Source organism: Ranitomeya imitator, chromosome 1 (assembly GCF_032444005.1).
Source record: "Ranitomeya imitator isolate aRanImi1 chromosome 1, aRanImi1.pri, whole genome shotgun sequence".
Taxonomy (NCBI): Eukaryota; Metazoa; Chordata; class Amphibia; order Anura; family Dendrobatidae; genus Ranitomeya; species Ranitomeya imitator.
Window position 1 is genome coordinate 407840479 of NC_091282.1, and position 21503 is coordinate 407861981.

At 41.7% G+C, this 21503-nt stretch overlaps 1 protein-coding gene across 1 annotated transcript in view; it reads left to right on the plus strand.

The window, feature by feature from the left end:
* LOC138674946 (uncharacterized) overlaps positions 1 to 21503 on the plus strand; it is a 250063-nt gene that overhangs the window by 82405 nt on the left and 146155 nt on the right. The window contains exon 4 of the mRNA XM_069762797.1: positions 12113 to 12192. Coding sequence (XP_069618898.1) covers positions 12113 to 12192 — 80 coding nt within the window. The remainder of the gene's footprint in view (positions 1 to 12112; positions 12193 to 21503) is intronic.

A 21503-nucleotide genomic window follows, 5' to 3' on the forward strand; every position in this document is an offset into this window, starting at 1 on the left:
TTCTTTTCCAGGAAGTTTTCGCCCGCTGAGCGTAATTATGATGTGGGCAATCGAGAGTTGCTGGCCATGAAGTGGGCATTCGAGGAGTGGCGTCATTGGCTTGAAGGAGCTAAGCATCGCGTGGTGGTATTGACTGATCATAAGAACTTGACTTATCTCGAGTCTGCCAAGCGCTTGAATCCTAGACAGGCCCGTTGGTCGTTATTTTTTGCCCGCTTCGACTTTGTGATTTCGTACCTTCCGGGCTCTAAAAATGTGAAGGCGGATGCTCTGTCTAGGAGTTTTGTGCCCGACTCTCCGGGTTTATCTGAGCCAGCGGGTATCCTCAAGGAAGGAGTCATTGTGTCTGCCATCTCCCCTGATTTGCGGCGGGTGCTGCAAAAATTTCAGGCGAATAAACCTGATCGTTGTCCAGCAGAGAAACTGTTCGTCCCTGATAGGTGGACTAATAAACTTATCTCTGAACTTCATTGTTCGGTGTTGGCTGGTCATCCTGGAATCTTTGGTACCAGAGAGTTAGTGGCTAGATCCTTCTGGTGGCCATCTCTGTCACGGGATGTACGTACTTTTGTGCAGTCCTGTGGGATTTGTGCTAGGGCTAAGCCCTGCTGTTCTCGTGCCAGTGGGTTGCTTTTGCCCTTGCCGGTCCCAAAGAGGCCTTGGACACATATTTCGATGGATTTCATTTCTGACCTTCCCGTTTCTCAAAAGATGTCAGTCATTTGGGTGGTCTGTGATCGCTTTTCTAAAATGGTCCATCTGGTGCCCTTGGCTAAATTGCCTTCCTCCTCTGATTTGGTACCTTTGTTCTTTCAGCATGTGGTTCGGTTGCATGGCATTCCTGAGAATATTGTTTCTGACAGAGGTTCCCAGTTTGTTTCAAGGTTTTGGCGAGCCTTTTGTGGTAGGATGGGCATTGACCTATCCTTTTCCTCGGCTTTCCATCCTCAGACTAATGGCCAGACCGAACGAACCAATCAGACCTTGGAAACATATCTGAGATGTTTTGTTTCTGCAGACCAGGATGATTGGGTGTCCTTTTTGCCGTTGGCTGAGTTCGCCCTTAATAATCGGGCCAGTTCGGCTACCTTGGTTTCTCCATTTTTTTTGCAATTCTGGGTTCCATCCTCGTTTCTCTTCAGGACAGGTTGAGTCTTCGGACTGTCCTGGTGTGGATTCTGTGGTGGATAGGTTGCAGCAGATCTGGACTCAGGTAGTGGACAATTTGATCTTGTCCCAGGAGAAAGCTCAACTTTTCGCTAATCGCAGACGCCGTGTGGGTCCCCGACTTCGTGTTGGGGATCTGGTTTGGTTATCTTCTCGTCATATTCCTATGAAGGTTTCCTCTCCGAAATTTAAACCTCGTTTTATTGGTCTGTATAGGATTTCTGAGGTTCTCAATCCTGTGTCTTTTCATTTGACCCTCCCAGACTCCTTTTCCATACATAATGTATTCCATAGGTCGTTGTTGCGGAGATACGTGGCACCTATGGTTCCATCTGTTGAGCCTCCTGCCCCGGTTTTGGTGGAGGGGGAATTGGAGTATATTGTGGAGAAGATTTTGGATTCTCGTGTTTCTAGACGGAAACTCCAGTATCTGGTTAAATGGAAGGGTTATGCTCAGGAAGATAATTCCTGGGTTTTTGCCTCTGATGTTCATGCTTCCGATCTTGTTCGTGCCTTTCATGCGGCTCATCCTGGTCGGCCTGGGGGCTCTGGTGAGGGTTCGGTGACCCCTCCTCAAGGGGGGGTACTGTTGTGAATTCTGTGGCTGTATTCACTCCTGTGGTCACAAGTGGTACTGCAGCTTCTGAGCTTCCTCCCTCAGGTGTTCTGGTGAGCTCGTTAACTGCTTCATTACTTAACTCCGCCTGATGCTGCTATCCTTGCTCCTTGTCAATGTTTCAGTGTTGGATCTGAGCTTCTCCTGATTGTTCCTGTGACCTGCTGCCCTGTATAGCTAAGTGCTTTTTGCTTTTTTGTTGCTTTTTTTCTGTCCAGCTTGTCTTTTGTTTTGCTGGAAGCTCTGAGACGCAAAGGGTGTACCGCCGTGCCGTTAGTTCGGCACGGTGGGTTTTTTTTTTTTGCCCCCTTTGCGTGGTTTTGCTTTAGGGTTTTTTGTAGACTGCAAAGTTCGCTTTACTGTCCTCGCTCTGTCCTAGAATATCGGGCCCCACTTTGCTGAATCTATTTCATCCCTACGTTTTGTCTTTTCATCTTACTCACAGTCATCATATGTGGGGGGCTGCCTTTTCCTTTGGGGAATTTCTCTGGGGCAAGTCAGGCCTATTTTTCTATCTTCAGGCTAGCTAGTTTCTTAGGCTGTGCCGAGTTGCCTAGGTAGTTGTTAGGCGCAATCCACAGCCGCTTTTAGTTGTGTTTAGGATAGGATCAGGTGTGCAGTCTACAGAGTTTCCACGTCTCAGAGCTCGTTCTTGTATTTTTGGGTATTTGTCAGATCACTGTGTGCGCTCTGATCGGTAAGCACACTGTGTTTCTGGATTGCCTTCATAACACCTGTCATTAGCAAACATAACAGTTAGGGTGCTTGGGCATTTTATGCATTTTACAAGTTTTCCAATAAAAGCCTTAATTCACGTTATTCTGGATCTCTTCGTTGTGGTTACCTTTTGGGTGACCATTGTTTTCCATACTACTGTATTGGCATCTTTCACAGCAGCGGAGAATAACCCGTTTGCTCCTTCTTTTTATGCATTAATCTTTTCTTGGGTTTGCAGCAGCCTATCAGTGGCTGTGTGCTCAAGGGCCGGTTTTAGGTAAAGTGGGGCCCTGGCCAAAGGTTTAAAATGAGGCCCTAATTGCTCACATATTGCACATCACACAGAAGCATTTTGGTTGTATTTAAAGTTGAAACCAGAACTTTGCATACACTATCTAAAAAGACACATATGCACGTTTTTCTCAATATCTGACATGAAATCAGAAAAAAACCTTTCACGTTTTAGGTCATTTAGGATTTCCAAAATTATTAATATTTTCCAAATGCCAGAATAATGAGAGAGAGAAAATGTTTAAAGGCATTTTTATTACTTATTGCAAAGTCAAAAGTTTGCATACATTTCATTAGTATTTGGTACCATTGACCTTAAACTGAATGACTTGGGTCAAACATTTGGGATATCCTTCTCACAATAGTTAGTTGGAATTTGGGCTAATTCCTCCTAACAAAACTGGTGTAAATGATCCAGGTTTGTAGGTCTCCTTGCTCGCACCTGCCTTTTCAGCTTGGCCCATAAATTTTCAACAGAATTGAGATCAGGGCTTTGTGATGGCCACTCCATAACATTGACTTTGTTATCCTTTAGCCACTTTGTTACTATTTTTACAGTATGCTTTGAGTCATTGTCCATTTGGAAGACCCTTTTTCCGCCCAAGCTTTAACTTCCAGGCAGATGTCTTGATGTTGCTTCAGAATTGCCACAAAATCTTCTTTTCTTATGATGCCATATATTTTCTGAAGTGCATCAGTCTCTCCTGCAGCAAAATAACTCCACAACATGATGCTGCCACCAATGTGTTTCACAGTTGGGATGGTGTTCTTAGGCTTCCAATCTTCTCCCTTTTTCCTCCAAACGTAATGATGGTCAATATGCCCAAAAAGTTCAATTTTAGTTTCATCAGACCACAGGACATGTCTCCAAAATTAAGGTCTTTGATCATGTGTGCATTTGCAAACATAACATTAATCTGGCTTGTTTGTTTCTTTTGGAGTAATGGCCTGTGGATATTGACACAATCTTACCAGATTCCGCAATCATCTCCACAAGGTCTTTTGCTTTTGTCCTTGGATTGATATGCACATGTTGGAATTGTGCCAAGGACAAGCTATACTTGTGCAAGTCCACAATTCTCTTCCTGATATATTGGCTGATTTCTTGACACTTTCCCATGATGCTACACAAAAAAGCAGTGTGTTTCAGGTGTGCATTAAAATACATCCATAGGTGTGTCTCTAATTAATTAATTAATAAGCTTCCAAATATATGACATCACCATATGGGCAGTCCAGAATTGTTTAAAGGCATAGTAATTTTAGTGTATATAAACTTTTGACTTTGCAGTAAGTAATAAAAATGCCTTAAAACTTTTTCTCTCATTTTTCTGGCATTTGGCAAATATTCATAATTATGGTAATCCTCATTGACCTAAAACGGGAAAGGTTTATTCAGATTTTATACATATTTGTATTTTTTTATAGTGTATGAAAACTTCTGGTTTCAACTGTATGTCTGATCGCTGAAGACTCTACTACTGGTATCCCCATCAATCATAACAACAGGGATCTTGTCAAATTTATATTTTAAAGAAACAATGTATCATTTCCTTTACACTTCACAATTACTTGCTACTTTGTTTATCATATAAAATCCAAATAAACTTTTTAGTGAAAAAATGTGGAAAAGTTCACAGGGTATGAGTAAATTTCCGCAGCATTGTATGTGTTGCTATGTGTAATATTTTGTTGCACTGTATGCACTGTATTTACCTATTTTGCGGCCACAACACTTATAATAATAAACCTAGCCTAAGAAAATATGGTCATATAATTTAAACCATTATTTGCATCGGTCGCTACATTTTTGCTTTTTCTTCATTGGTAAATGATCAAACACCGCTTTTGTTAGACATCTAGCAGAAGGTCTTATGTTTGCACACATACGATTATCGTAACAAATCATTTGTTAAATAAAAAAATTATCATCCTTGTTAGCAAGAGGAAAACCCTGACCATAAGGCCAGAGTCACACTAGCCTATAATACGGACGAGTGCTATGCAAGAAAACATCGCATAGCACTCGGACCAGTGTTAATCTATGGGGCACCTCCCATCACCTTTTTTTTCCTCAAGCGTATTATACGTTTGAGTGAAATCGCAGCATGCTACGATTATACACGTATATCGGCCGAGTCTCGCCAATGCAAGCCTATGGGTGCGAGAAAAAAATCGGACACCACACAGACCATCAGTGTGACTTGCGAGAAATGCGCACACATTTTTCTCATTTCAGCCCATTGAGCCATTAAATTCAATAAGGAAAAGCAGTGAGAAATGTAAAGCCATATGCATGTGAAACGAATGTCATACGGATATATAGGTGCGAGGAAATCACATCATCACATTGCAAACGCATTACACACAGATGACCATACGGAGAACATTGGTGCGATTCTTGGCCAAGGGAATCGGACCGATTTTTCATACGGTAAGTGTGACTCCAGCCTTACAGAGATCTTTCCCCTGCCATATTTCAAATCCTTACAATCAGCAGTGTCTGGGAAGTGATATCGCGTCACTCCTGAATAGCGCATTATAACAAAAGACAGAACATGCCATACATACTATAGCCAAATCCTATTGTATCATGTGCTAGGCTGGAATGAAACAATCCCTCCATCTGTACAAGAACAGATAATAAATGTGGCAAATTACTAATATAGCCATGCATATTTATGAGATCAAATGGGAGAAAAGATACCTTGTATTTAGCATTTATATACTTCATAGTGTTTTACTTAACATACAAAGAATCAAAATAACAAGATTAATAATTCATCAGAACGTGATTGTGACTCACCTGGCCTTCAATTTTTAGGCATACCGAGCATGTAAGCATCATATTCTTCCCAATCAGTATACCACTTGTTTCAATGGCACTACTTGTTTGGGAGAATATTTTTGTACATGTAGCATCCAACAGAGCATTTACGACATCACCAGGAGGCCTTGCGGCTGAATTCGAGGAAACCACATAGGAGCCTCCATATACTGCTCAAGATGCATTCCTTGCCAAAAATGTCACCTGTTCTTTATCCCTAACCATATTGGATGATGATGGGATTAACGCATTTCTTTTACCTATAAGTTTGACACCTTTCACATTAATAAATGATAACTGTTACTGAAAGATTGGTGGATCCAAGAGTCACAGGTATAGATGGTGCTAAGAAATCTTTATATGCTTACGGAGCATGGCAAAGTCTCAATATGAGCTGCCCATAGCTTGCAAGACTCCCTCCATCAGCAAAGAAGCAGACATTTATGGAAAAAAGCAGATAAGTAGCAGTGTGAGATCTGCTGGGAGTCATTGATGTTAGTAGAGTGAGTGTTCAGTGTAGTCCATTGTGTAAGTGACATATGTGTTATGTCTGAGCATTGTGTGATACAGTTAGGTCCATATATATTTGGACAGAGACAATATTTTTCTAATTTTGGTTATAGACATTACCACAATGAATTTTAAACAAAACAATTCAGATGCAGTTGAAGTTCAGACTTTCAGCTTTCATTTGAGGGTATCCACATGAAAATTGGATGAAGGGTTTAGGAGTTTCAGCTCCTTAACATGTGCCACCCTGTTTTAAAAGGGACCAAAAGTAATTGGACAGATTCAATAATTTTAAATAAAATGTTAATTTTTAGTATTTGGTTGAAAATCCTTTGTTGGCAATGGCTGCCTGAAGTATTGAACTCATGGACATCACCAGACGCTGTGTTTCTTCCTTTTTGATGCTCTGCCAGGCCTACACTGCGATGGTTTTCAGTTGCTGTTTATTTGTGGGCCTTTCTGTCTGAAGTTTAGTCTTTAACAAGTGAAATGCATGCTCAATTGGGTTGAGATCAGGTGACTGACTTGGCCATTCAAGAATATTCCACTTCTTTGCTTTAATAAACTCCTGGGTTGCTTTGGCTTTATGTGTTGGGTCATTGTACATCTGTAGTATGAAACGACGACCAATCAGTTTGGCTGCATTTGGCTGGATCTGAGCACACAGTATGTCTCTGAATACCTCAGAATTCATTCGGCTGCTTCTGTCCTGTGTCACATCATCAATAAACACTAGTGACCCAGTGCCACTGGCAGCCATGCATGCCCAAGCCATCACACTGCCTCCGCCGTGTTTTACAGATGATGTGGTATGCTTTGGATGATGAGCTGTACCACGCCTTCGCCATACTTTTCTCTTTCCATCATTCTGGTAGAGTTTGATCTTGGTTTCATCTGTCCAAAGAATGTTCTTCCAGAACTGTGCTGGATTTTTTAGATGTTTTTTAACAAAGTCCAGTCTATCCTTTTTATTCTTGATGCTTATGAGTGGCTTGCACCGTGCAGTGAACCCTCTGTATTTACTTTCATGCAGTCTTTTCTTTATGGTAGATTTGGATATTGATATGTCTACCTCCTGGAGAGTGTTGTTCACTTGGTTGGCTGTTGTGAGGGGGTTTCTCTTCACCATGGAGATTATTCTGCGATCATCCACCACTGATGTCTTCCGTGGGCACCCAGGGCTTTTTGCATTGATGAGTTCACCAGTGCTTTCTTTCTTTCTCAGGATGTACCAAATTGTAGATTTTGCCACTCCTAATAATGTAACAATTGCTCGGATGGTTTTTTTTTATGTTTTCGCAGCTTAAGGATGGCTTGTTTCACCTGCATGGAGAGCTCCTTTGACCGCATGTTTACCTCACAGCAAAACATTCCAAATGCAAGCACCACACCTCCAATCAAGTCCAGGCCTTTTATCTGCTTAATTGAGAATGACATAGCGAAGGGATTCCCCACACCTGTCCATGAAATAGCCTTGGAGTCAATTGTCCAATTAATTTTGGTCCCTTTAAAAACAGGGTGGCAAATGTTAAAGAGCTGAAACTCCTAAACCTTTCATCCAATTTTAATGTGCATACCCTCAAATGAAAGCTGAAAGTCTGACCTTCAACTGCATCTGAACTGTTTAGTTTAAAATTCATTGTGGTAATGTCTATAACCAAAATTAGAAAAATGTTGTCTCTGTCCAAATATATATGGACCTAACTGTATATGTAAAGTAATAGTGATAGCAACTCTGAATATCCGGCTGCCATTGGCACTGATAACAGCTAATCGGTTGGGGTTCTAGGTGTCAGGAAACCTACTGATCTAATATCATTAGGATAGATCATCAATGTAAAAGTAGTGGAGTAACCCTTTTATGCTTTCTTCAGTGCTTTCTTTAATTAAAGGGTTGTTCATTACCTAGACAACCCATTCTCAATTGCTACTGTATATTGTATTCCCCCTTGTAAAATAAAACCTACAGTTGTGTGAAAAAGTGTTTCCCTCGTCCTGATTTTGTATTCTTTTGCATATTTGTCACACTTAAAATGAACCTGTCAGCAGGATTTTGCTCAGTAAACTTCAGACAGTGTCAGGTTGGTGCTGTTATACTGATTAAAGTGATACCTTGGGATGATGAAATCCATCTTGTGGTTGTTTTTTAATCTTTATTTTCAGTTTGTTGTTAATGATATGCTCGTGCCCTAAGGTGGGTCTGGAGGGGGATTTGTGTTGTGAATTCTGCTTTTGGGCTCCCTCCGGTGGTTGTAGATGGTAATGCAGTTGTCCCTGGGCTGCAGTCTTGGACAGGTGTATCTGCTAATTGCAATTCTGACTGGGGTATTTAGCTTTGCAGGACTCATTAGTCCTGGCCAGTTGTCAATGTTTCTTTTGAAGTGTTGGATCTCTGCTTGGCCTCTCCTGCTTAGCTGCCAATTCAGCAAAGATAAGTGTCTGTTTCTTTTTCTGAGGCACACATGCTGTGTGCTTATTTTCAGTGCTGTTCATTTGTTTCTATTTGTCCAGCTTAGACTGTGTCAGTTGTTTTTCTCAGTCTGGTTGGATTCTCTGGAGTTGCAGATATACTCTCCACATCTTTAGTTAGGTGGTGGAGTTTTGTATTTTCTGCTGTGGATATTTTTGTAGTATTTTTTATGCTGACCGCTTAGTATCCTGTCCTGTCCTTTTCTATTTAGCTAGAAGTGGCCTCCTTTGCTAAAGCCTGTTTTCTGCCTGCGTGTGTCTTTTCCTCTCCTACTCACAGTCATTATTTGTGGGGGGCTGCCTATCCTTTGGGGGTCTGCTCTGAGGCAAGATAGTTTTCCTACTTCCATCTTTAGGGGTATTTAGTCCTCCGGCTGTGTCGAGGTGTCTAGGTTTTGTTAGGCACACCCCACGGCTACTTCTAGTTGCGGTGATAAGATCAGGGTTTGCGGTCAGTATAGTTACCACCTACTCCAGTGAAGGTTTTCATGCTGCTCCAAGGCCACCTAATCATAACAGGTTTGCATGCCGTCCTCTGATTATACAGGGTGGGCCATTTATATGGATACACCAAAATAAAATGGGAATAGTTGGTAATATCAACTTCCTGTTTGTGGCACATTAGTATTTGGGAGGGGGAAAACTTTTCAAGATGGGTGGTGACCATGGCGGCCATTTTGAAGTCGGCCATTTTGGATCCAACTTTATTTCTTTTTTATTTTATTCTTTCATGAGTTATTTACAAGTTTATGACCACTTATAAAATGTGTTCAAAGTGCTGTCCACTTCTCCCACTCTTGACACACTGATAGTAACACTGCAGAAGAAATGCTATCACAGGCTTCCAGTATCCATTGTTTCAGATGCTGCACATCTCGTATCCTCACAGCATAGACAATTGCCTTCAGATGACCCCAAAGATAAAAGTCTAAGTGGGTCAGATCGAGAAACCTTGGTGGCCATTCAACTGGCCCACGACAACCAATCCACTTTCCAGGAAACTGTTCATGTAGGAATGCTCGGACCTGACACCCAACGATGATGTCATAATGTTTGCCATGGCGACGATGATGTCCTAATAGGTTGCGATGGTGATGCCATAATGGTTGCTATGGTGACGATTATGTCATAATAGGTTGCAATGGTGATGGTCATGTCATAATGGTTGCCATGGTGACAATGATGTCATAATAAGTTGTCATGGCAATGATGATGTCAGAATGGTTGCCATGGCAAAGGATATATGGGCACAGAACTATGGGATGGGTATATGGGCACGGGACTATAGGATGGAGGATGGGTATATGGGCATGGGCCTATGGAACGAAGGATGTGTATGATGGGTATAAGGGCATGGGACTATGGGATGAAGGATATGTATGATGGGTATATGGGCATGGGACTATGGGATGGAGGATGTGTGATGGGTATATGGCACAGGACTATGGGATGGTGGATGTGTATAATGGGTATATGGGCATGGGACTATGGAATGGAGGATGTGTATGATGGGTATATGGGCACGGGACTATGGGATGGAGGATGTGTATGATGGGTATATGGGCACGGGACTATGGGTTGGAGGATGTGTATGATGGGTATATGGGCACGGGACTATGGGATGGAGGATGTGTATGATGGGTATATGGGCACGGGACTATGGGATGGAGGATAATCATTATAATTTGTTATAACTAACCACAGTTAGTTACTATGCCCGGGCAACACCGGGCTCTTCAGCTAATATATATATATATATATTATTCATTATGTAAACTAGCAGGAGGTCACTGAGGGATCAGTGACCTGTCAGAAGCCATACACATGAATACCTAATCAGATCACCACATGAAGGCCCCCCACAGGCCGCCCCGAAGCAAGAGCATATCGCTTTATTTTCAAAGTTAGAACGTTTTTATTTTTCCACTGATAGAACTTTCTTGTGGCTTATATTTTGCGGGACAAGTTGATGTTTTCAGCGGTACCATTTTTATTTGTCTTTTTGGTTGTGTTTTATTCCACTTTTTGTTTGGGGTATGATGAAAAAGCATTGTTTTTTGCCTTGATTTTTATATTTTCTTGATTTTATATTTTTTTTACGGTGCTCACTGAAGGAGTTAACTAGGTGGCAGTTTTATGAGGAAGGTCGTTCCAGACGCGGCAGTACAAAACGTGTACTTTTTTTACATGAAAAAAGAAAATTATCGGCACAATATATAAATATGTACAGTTGTGCTCAAAAGTTTACATACTCTTGCAGAATTTTTGCTGTTTTGGCCCTATTTCAGAGAATATGAATGATAACACCAAAACTTTTTCTCCACTCATGGTTAGTGGTTGGATGAAGCCATTTATTGTCAAACTATTGTGTTTTCTCTATTTAACTCATAATGACAACCCAGAACAACCCAGGGTATGTAAACTTTTGAGAACAACTGTATATAGATTATTTTTATTTTCTGATTATTTAAAAATATATATTTTTACAATTTTTTAAAACTTTTTTTCTTATTCCCACTATGGGACTTTGACTTTCAGCAGCCTGATCATTGTTATAAATCATTGAAATGGCATATAACTGTCAATGATGCACTGACACAAGCCCTTTAGACTATGATCTGTGCATGGTCTGAGGAGCTTGCCATAGTCTGGTGAGACAGGTGTTGTCATGACGACATCGGTCACCATGGCAAAGATCAGAGGGAAGATGGGGCCCCTTCCCTCTGCTTGCCCTTTTAATGTTACAATCGATATCAATTGCATCATTTAGGGGGTTAAATTATACCTTTATTTACATATGCCATACATAGAATAAACACACACAATTAAAATAGTGCTTTCAGATCAGTATGTTCATATCTCCATAATTTTGTGGAGACTTGATTGCATCCACACTAATGAAATATGGCACATATTGAAAAATACCACAAGCACTTTCTGTTATTTCTGCTGTGAAGGGGAGGAAGTATGTCTATCCTCTTAAAGCAAGATTTAAATAATGTTTTTGACCAGTAGCACATCTAAAGGTAAAATGGCTGTGAGATTCAATGTTCAGTATTTGGATCCAGTTGGATGAGCACGTAGGTGGGCTGCACTGCAGGAGTAAATAAATTCTTCATAAATGACAATGACAAAAATACTTTTTAATTCACAACGCGTTTCAACACCGTATCGGCATCTTTTTCAAGTGAAAAAAAACAAATGTCATGACATTTTTTTTCACTTGGAAAAGACTCTGGTATGGCGTTGAAATGCGTCGTGAATAAAAAACCTTTTCCTCATCATCATTTATGAAGAATTGATTTACTCCGGCAGTGCAGCCCACCTACGTGTTCATCCAACTGGATCCAATATCTCCTGGATGATTTATCTACTAGCCACAGGGCAGCAGCAGCTGTCTTTCTTCATGCCTACTCCACTTACCCACTCTTCCTCCATTGCTTATCACCCCATCATGCTCTGTTTCTCACTTCTAAATTTACACAGGGTTCAGTATTTGTAACTCTCTTTTACAGGTCTCAGCATAGTATCCAAAGACCAGCCTCAGCTGACTCCAAGAAGAATGGGGACCAGATACTGGGCGATAAAGTCACAGGTGTGTATATATTGCTACTTAACCGCATCAGGTCACATCTACACACGTGGTCAAAATTGTTGGTACCCCTTGTTTAAGGACAGAAAAACACACAATGGTCACAGAAATAACTTGAATCTGACAAAAGTAATAATAATTAAAAGATCTATGAAAATGAGCAAATGAAAGTCAGACATTGCTTTTCAACCAAGCTTCCACAGAATTTAAAAAAAAATAAAACTCATGAAATAGGCCTGGATAGAAATGATGGTACCCATAACTTAATATTTTGTTGCACAACCGTTTGAGGCAATCACTGCAATCAAATGATTCCTGTAACTGTCAATGAGACTTCTGCACCTCTCGACAGGTATTTTTTCCCACTCCTCGTGAGCAAACTGCTCCAGTTGTCTCGTGTTTGAAATTTTCCAGACAGCATGTTTCAGTTCTTTCCAAAGATGCTTAATAGCATTTAGGTCAGGGCTCATAGAAAGCCACTTCAGAATAGTCCAATGTTTTCCTCTTAGCCATTCTTGGGTGTTTTTAGCTGTGGGTTTTGGGTCATTATCCTGTTGCAAGACCCATGACCTGCGACTGAGACCAAGTTTTCTGACACTGGGCAGCACACTTCTCTCTAGAATCCCTTTATAGTCTTGAGATTTCATTATACCCTGCACAGATTCTGGACACCCTGTGACAGATGCAGCAAAGCAGCCCCAAAACATAACAGAGCCTCCTCCATGTTTCACAGTAGGGACAGTGTTCTTTTCTTGATACGCTTCATTATTCCATTTGTGAACATAGAGCTGATGTGCCTTGCCAAAAAGTTCAATTTTTGTCTCATCTGTCCATAGGACATTCTACCAGAAGCTTTGTGGCTTGTCAACATGTAGTTTGGCAAATTCCAGTTTGGCTTTTTTATGATTTTTTTTCAACAATGGTATCCTCCTTGGCTGTCTCCCATGAAGTCCACTTTGGCTCATACAACGACGGATGGTGCAATATGACACTGATGTTCCTTGAGCTTGAAGTTCACCTTTAATCTGTTTAGAACTTTTCTGGGCTCTTTTTTTACCATTCGGATTATCCACCTCTTTGATTTGTCATCAATTTTCCTCCTGCGGCCACATCCAGGGAGGTTGGCTACAGTCCCATGGATCTTAAATTTAAGAATAATATGTGCAACTGTAGTCACAGGAACATCAAGCTGCTTGAAGATGGTCTTCTAACTTTTAATTTTAACATGTTTGTTTATAATTTTCTTTTTAATTTCCTGAGACAACTCTTTCCTTTGCTTCCTCTGGTCCATATTGAGTGTGATACACACCATGTCACCAAACAGCACAGTGAACATCTGCAGCCCTATATACAGGCCCACTCAAGAAATGCAGACACCTGTGATGCTAGTTAGTGGACACATCTTGATTTAACATGTCCCTTTTGTCACCTTATTTTCAGGGGTACCATCATTTCTGTCCAGGCCTATTTCATGAGGTTTTTGTTTTTTTTTAGAAAAATATTTAGAATTGAGAGTCCTCAGTGGTTGATACCTTTTAATGGCTAACTGAGAAGATGATAACAAATTGAAATTGCAAGCTTTCGAGACTACTCAGGTCTCTTCATTAGGCATAGACTAATAGAAATTCTGAGGAATCACATATTTATGCACAACACGGCACAGAAGCACAGAAAAATGCCATAGATAAGACAGGTGATGTGAAGCAGAATTACCACCATGAGTGGTAAACTGTTATGTCCATAAATATTGGGACAGTTCATAGATAAGGAGTGTGAATGTTTTATTGTCCTCTGGGGTCTGGTTCTATGTTATGATGACCCCACAGGTCAAATTCCTTAGTTGATGTAAAAAGACATAAATCCATGCAACACATTCATTCCTGCACTGAGAGTGTCAAAGTTCATCATCAGCTTATACTCCCAAACTCTTCTGTCTCTCTGAGATTTGAAGTTACCTTTTAATACAAGTAATTTCATGTCCATGATGCTATGATCGGTGAGACAAAAATGTATTACCACAGGTAGATCCATTCTTTTTTTCTCTTATTGTGTGGCGATGAGAATTCATTCTTGTTCTAAGCTTTTGCCCTATCTCCCCCATATACAAACCCCCAGTTGTGGATTTTTCTGTCATTACATGTGGGGTACAAACAATTTTGACCACGTGTGTATATCTGAGTAATGAACACAGCAAAGACACAGCTAATTTTTTTTTCTTTTTATTTTAACTCTGTGTTCTGTGTTCCTAGAGCCATAGCTGTTTATTCTTTCAGTTGGCATACCTATATGAGGGTTTATTGTTTTTTGAATTGCATTGCTTTTGTAATTGTATTTTTAGTGAAAGCTGCCATACATGTATGGTGCATGTAGAAAAGCCGCGGAGACACCATCACGTGTTTCTCAACTCAAGCAATAAATAGCCAGGTCTTTCACCGGGAAGGAAAAACCACGGGAAGGGCAGCATCCCAAAAGGGAAAACCAACTATGCCAAAACATGGTATCCATCCACAGACAGCTGTTTCTTTTTTTTTTTTTTTTTCCCTCAGATGGGAAAATCTACAGTCCAGAAACCCAAGACCAAAGAAAAATCCCAAACAGCTGCGTCAAATCCAAAACACAAAAGCTGTTCCCATCATCATCGGAAAATTTCAGTTTAATACAACATCAGAAAAAACAAATCAAGACATATTTACAAGGTATCTCCACTTCTTCACCTTCCAAATCCCTTCGGCATCCACCTCCCCCCTTCTTCTTTTATCCCATAGAAAACAAACATACATCTTCCCCAAAATCACTTTTAGACTATTCTTTACTACAATTTCCTTTCTCTTAAAAACATACACATTCCTCACATCCCATAATACTTCCTTTATACATGCAACTATTAACCACAACACTCTCTCCTTCACTCCATCACACATTCCCAAGCCAAACATGAACAACTCGAATGATAACAAGCTCACACCACACAATTCTTTACACAACGGTCCCATTCTTCCAATCACCTCCCTAGCATAATGACAATTCCAAAACACATGTATTACACTTTCCCTTCCACCACACCCACCTCTCGGACACATATCATTTCTCCCCAACCCACGATTCTTCTGAAATTCTCTAACTGGTAACACTCCATGCAAAGACTGCCATACAATCTCACTCTGCCTATTCGTCATACCGTCTAACCGCACTTTCTTCCATACTTTTTCTATATCATTCCCTCTAACCATGTTTATTCCACACTCTGTCTCTCTACATTCAATCATCCTATACACAGCCTTCTTATTACTCAACAACCTAACATCCACATCACACAACTCATACTTCACCAAAAATTTATAAACCCACACATACCATCTAGGCACGTCAAAAGCAACCGGATACCTCAGATCCCTCTCTCGCCACCTCAAACGAAATAAATACGCCCCAAACAAAAACCTACACAGACAAGAAAACTTCCCATCCATCCTAATCACCCTCAACACAAAAACCACAATAATTATACCAAAAAACACCTCAAGGTTTGGAAAACCCAACCCACCTTTTTCTAAACGTTTCACCAAAACCTCCCTCCTAGCCCTTTCCATCCTAGAATTCCACAAAAACACAAACAGAATCCTATTTAACCCCCTCATACACATATACCCCGGCGGAAAGACCACTGCAATATATAAGAAAATAGGCAAAATCACACTTTTAATAACTAAGATTTTTCCAAAAAACGAAAGACTTCTCATCTTCCAAAAACATAACTTCCGCTCAACCTTTCCTTTCGCATCATCCCAACTTTCTTTCCCATCCAAACTCTCTGAAAATTTCACCCCCAAAACCTTAAATGACCCAGTCACCTCATTCACTCCTACATCCTTACTTAAAACCCCTCCCCCAAAAACCTTACACTCACTCTTCTCCCAATTCACCTTAAATGCTGACGCACCACAAAAAATAGATGCCAATAACTTCACCCGCCTCACAGAATACTCTGAATCACACAACACACACACGTCATCCATATAAGCACTAACCTTCCATTCCCTCCCCCCACCTCCTGGCACTTGTACACCTCTAATCACTTTATCTTTCCTCAACATACAAAGCAACGGTTCAATCGCACAAATAAAAACCACAGGAGACAAAGGACAACCTTGTCGCACACCTGAAAAAACATTCACTCTTCTACCCACAGAACCATTCATCAAAACACAACTATAAATGTCTTTATATAAGCTCCTCACCCTCCAAACAAAATCAGGCGGAAACCCCATTCTCAATAATACCCGGAACAAAAAACTATGTGATAACCGATCATACGCCTTTTCAAAGTCCAAACTCAAAACAAATACACTCTTCTTCCGACTCATACAGTCCCACAAACAATCTCTCAACATACAGACACACTCATGTATACGTCTCCCAGGCACTGCACAACACTGTTCATCCCCAATCACACTCTCTATCACATTATGCATCCTATTCGCCATTACTTTCGCATAGATCTTATAATCGCAATTCAACAACGTTATCGGTCTCCAATTTTTTAAACTCTTCAAATCTCCTTTTTTAGGTATTAACACAACCATCCCTGCACGCATACTCTCAGCCACCTCCATACTAGACCACATATACTTACACACATCCACAAAATCCTTACCAATCACATGCCACATCACCCTATAAAACTCTATAGGAAGACCATCCTCTCCTGGAGTCTTATTTAACGCCATGCTATGCATTACCTTCCATACCTCATCACCTGTCACCTCACCCATCACTCTCTCTCTCTCCATCTCACTCAATTTATTTTCTAATACACTTAGTACATCCTCCTCCAAAGCCTCATCCCTCCACTTCACTGCATACAGCTCCTCATAAATCTTAGCCACATGTTCACACATATCCTCCCCACTTACCTCTCTTCCATCCTCTGCATTCAAAACACTCATACTCTGCTTTTTCCCAAAAACCTTTTTGAAGAAAAACCTCGAACACCTTTCATCTTGCTCCATTCTATCAATTTTTGCCCTAAAAATAATACTCTTCCCTTTCTCCTCCAAAAACTCATTAATTTCTTCTTTAACCTTTTTTATCCCCTCCTCCACCTACATTCCTCCTTCCCTCAATTTATACAATAAACATAAACGGGCATTCAACTTAACAAACTTTTCCCTCTTAATTGCCGCAAATTCATACCCCACACTTTTAAAAAACTTTTTTGTCTGCCTCTTAACCCAATCCCACCACTCACAAACATTCCCAAAACTTTCCTTACTTTTACACCACTGTTTATACTTTCTCACATACTCCTTCCTCACAGCTTCATTTTCCAGCAATTTCACATTTAATTTCCACAAACCCTTTCCAAACACACCACTAACATTAATATCTAACTCGCACAACACACAAACATGGTCTGAAAAAACGACCCTATCCTGCTTATATCGAACAGGAATAATATTTTTAGAAATAAAACAATAATCCAACCTGGACTGTGCTCTTCCACTATCAGAAAAAAAGGTATCTAACAAAGGGTTAACCTTACACACACGCTGCATATCACTCAAATCAAAGTCAGTAACTAACTCCAGCAAAACTTTTCCAGACACATCCACATTCACTCCCCCCACATCACAATTCATATCACCCACAATCACCACAGGCACTCTTCCTGGAACAAAAAGCTTCACTTTTTCAAATAATAACTTACGCTCATTTTTTTCGACTGGCGCATAAATATTGATAACACAAAACTTAGCATTTTTATATTCAAAATTTGCTAAGATACACCTCCCCACCTCCACCACCAAATAATTATTCAAAACCACCTCCTGCCCCTTAACTAAAATCCCCACACCATCATTTCTATTATTTGCACTACCAGACCATACAGACGCACCATAAGACCACTCATCCCCTTTCACACCATCCACAATCCCACATTCTTGCAAACAAAAAATAGATGCACTCTGCATAGCTAAAAAATCCAGAATTGCTGCTCTCCTCCTCGCTTTCTTAAAAACTCTCACATTTTGAGAAACTATAGAAAAACCCATACTATAAAAACAAAAAACAATGCAAAAATTACCACAAAACTACACACATTACACAAAAAGCCCTTGACAAAGGTCAAGACTCACAGAAAGGAGAGAAAAAAAAACAACAGATCCACTGAGCTTTCATTTTACCCAGTATCACCATTGTCCTCCTCTGCCATTCGGACTGAACAGCAAGTCTCTGAACCACTAGCCCCTTTGTGCTCACTCCATTTTTTTTATAGCCGCCCCAATTTTTCTCTTAGGCATACTACTGCATGCCTCATCACTTTCCCCATCCTCCTCCCTCTGACACTTATTCCCACCCTTGTCCTCATCTGAAGAAAGCCCTCCAATATTCTGAGGATCTGAGGGGTGCACAGGGCTCTCAGCTTCAGAAATGTGCACGTCTTCCTCTGTTGCATCCATTGCTTCCTCAAGAGAAAACATTTCCGGCACAGTAGAGTCATCATCTTCTTCCTGATCTTCTTCCTTCTTCTTAAACCCCTTCTCTACTTTTTTTGCCGCCGACCAAAACTCCTTATCTTCCTTCTGTGCATCACTCATAGCACCACGGGGTACTAGCGCAATGTCATCTGGAGTCACAGAGGGTCTTTCCCTCTCCCTCTCCCTCCTTTCCTCTCTCTCCACTCTTTCAGATTCCTTTCTGATAATCGCCAACCTCCTCCTTCTCTCCTCCTCCTCTCTCCATTCACTCTCTGAGCGTCTAGGCGCCCTCCGCGGACAATCCTTATACATGTGGTCACTACTACCACACACGTCACAGGTCTTAGCCATCGGGCAATCACCAGCCATATGCCCCTCCTTCTTGCAGTTTCGGCAACACTGCCCCTTCTGGCAGTCTGCCTGGACATGTCCAAAAGAGAAACATCTCCTGCAAAACAGAGGCTGCCCAGGGTACGTGAGGAAACCCCTATGCCCTGCTACAGAGAAGTTCGCCGGAGGGTGTCTGAACCCACCCACACTGCCAGGATCTCTTCTGAACCTTACACGATACTTGTATAGACAATTAAAGATTCCTAAGCAGTTCACTTGCTTCTCTCCCTTTGAAACAAAGTCACAATACTGTGAGAGGAAGCTCTCCAACAATGCAGGTTCAGTAAAGGGGTTATAGACAGTGATAGTCACCTGCCTTTCCTGAAGACCAAACAGTGGTTCACATTTCACTCCCTTCAAACAGGGATCTCTGGCATGATTCCGGAACCACTCATAGATGTTCAGGCAATAATGCTCTGACATAAAAGTAATGTCGTAGTTACCTTGATTAGGGAACTCATTGATACTAAAGATGTTTTCTCGCTTTCCTCCAGCCTTTTCCTCAATAAGGTCACGAACAATAAAGACCACGCTGTTCCTTGCCCGGATAGATGGCTCCAACGTCACTCGGATGGTGTTCTTCACGTAACTCATTTTCAAAGCTGTCGGTACAAAATACCACAGAAAAAAAACAGAATTCTCTGCAAAAGGGTCTGGATTCCTCCAGAAAACCTCACTCCTGACAACTAGTGTTGAGCATTCCGATACCGCAAGTATCGGGTATCGGCCGATACTTGCGGTATCGGAATTCCGATACCGAGATCCGATACTTTTGTGGTATCGGGTATCGGTATCGGATACATAGAGATGTGTAAAATAAAGAATTAAAATAAAAAATATTGATATATTTACCTCTCCGGCGGCCCCTGGACTCAGCGCGGGTAACCGGCAGGCTTCGTTGTTCAAAATCAGCGCTTTTAGGACCTGAGAATCACGTCCCGGCTTCTGATTGGTCGCGGGCCGCCCATGTGACCGCCACGCGACCAATCACAAGCCGCGACGTCACCGCAAGCTATTAGCGCGCTCATTTTTGAAAAATGAGCGCGTTAATGACTTTCAAAGACGTAGCGGCTTGTGATTGGTCACGGCCACGCGACCAATCACAAGCCGCGACGTCACCGCAAGCTATTAACGCGCTCATTTTTAAAAATGAGCGCGTTAATGACTTTCAAAGACGTAGCGGCTTGTGATTGGTCGCGGCCACGCGACCAATCACAAGCCGCTACGTCTTTGAAAGCCATTAACGCGCTCATTTTTAAAAATGAGCGCGTTAATAGCTTGCGGTAACGTCGCGGCTTGTGATTGGTCGCGGCCACGCGACCAATCACAAGCCGCTACGTCTTTGAAAGCCATTAACGCGCTCATTTTTAAAAATGAGCGCGTTAATAGCTTGCGGTGACGTCGCGGCTTGTGATTGGTCGCGTGGCCGCGACCAATCACAAGCCGCTACGTCTTTGAAAGTCATTAACGCGCTCATTTTTCAAAATGAGCGCGTTAATAGCTTGCGGTGACGTCGCGGCTTGTGATTGGTCGCGTGGCCGCGACCAATCACAAGCCGCTACGTCTTTGAAAGTCATTAACGCGCTCATTTTTCAAAAATGAGCGCGCTAATAGCTTGCGGTGACGTCGCGGCTTGTGATTGGTCGCGTGGCGGTCACATGGGCGGCCCGCGACCAATCAGAAGCCGGGACGTGATTCTCAGGTCCTAAAAGCGCTGATTTTGAACAAAGAAGCCTGCCGGTTACCCGCGCTGAGTTCAGGGGCCGCCGGAGAGGTAAATATATCAATATTTTTTATTTTAATTCTTTATTTTACACATCCCTATGGATCCCAGGGCCTGAAGGAGAGTTTCCTCTCCTTCACACCCTGGGAACCATGAGAATACCTTCCGATACTTGATGTCCCATTGACTTGTATTGGTATCGGATATCGGTATCGGCGATATCCGATATTTTTCGGGTATCGGCCGATACCGATACTTTCAAGTATCGGACGGTATCGCTCAACACTACTGACAACTGTTTCTGGGTTTTTGCCCCTCCTCAGTGTAGAGTAGGAAACTGGCTATTAGGAGCAGTGCCTAGTTAAAGGACTATAAACATAAGGATAAATTACCTCGGGGAGATCAAAACATCCAACACCGCAGAGACACCATCACCTGTTTCTCAACGCAGTGATCCAGAACACTGCCCCTATCCCTTATGGGAAATATGCAAATGCATGTAGAAAAGCCGCGGAGACCATCACGTGTCATGTTAGGGATGGGGGCAGTGTTCTGGATCACTGCGTTGATGGTGTCTCCGCGGTGTTTGATGTTTTGATCTCCCCGAGGTCATTCATCCTTATGTTTATAGTCCTTTTACTAGGCACTGCTCTGTGGATGGATACCATGTTTTGGCATAGGTGGTTTTCCCTTTTGGGATGCTGCCCTTCCCGTGGTTTTTCCTT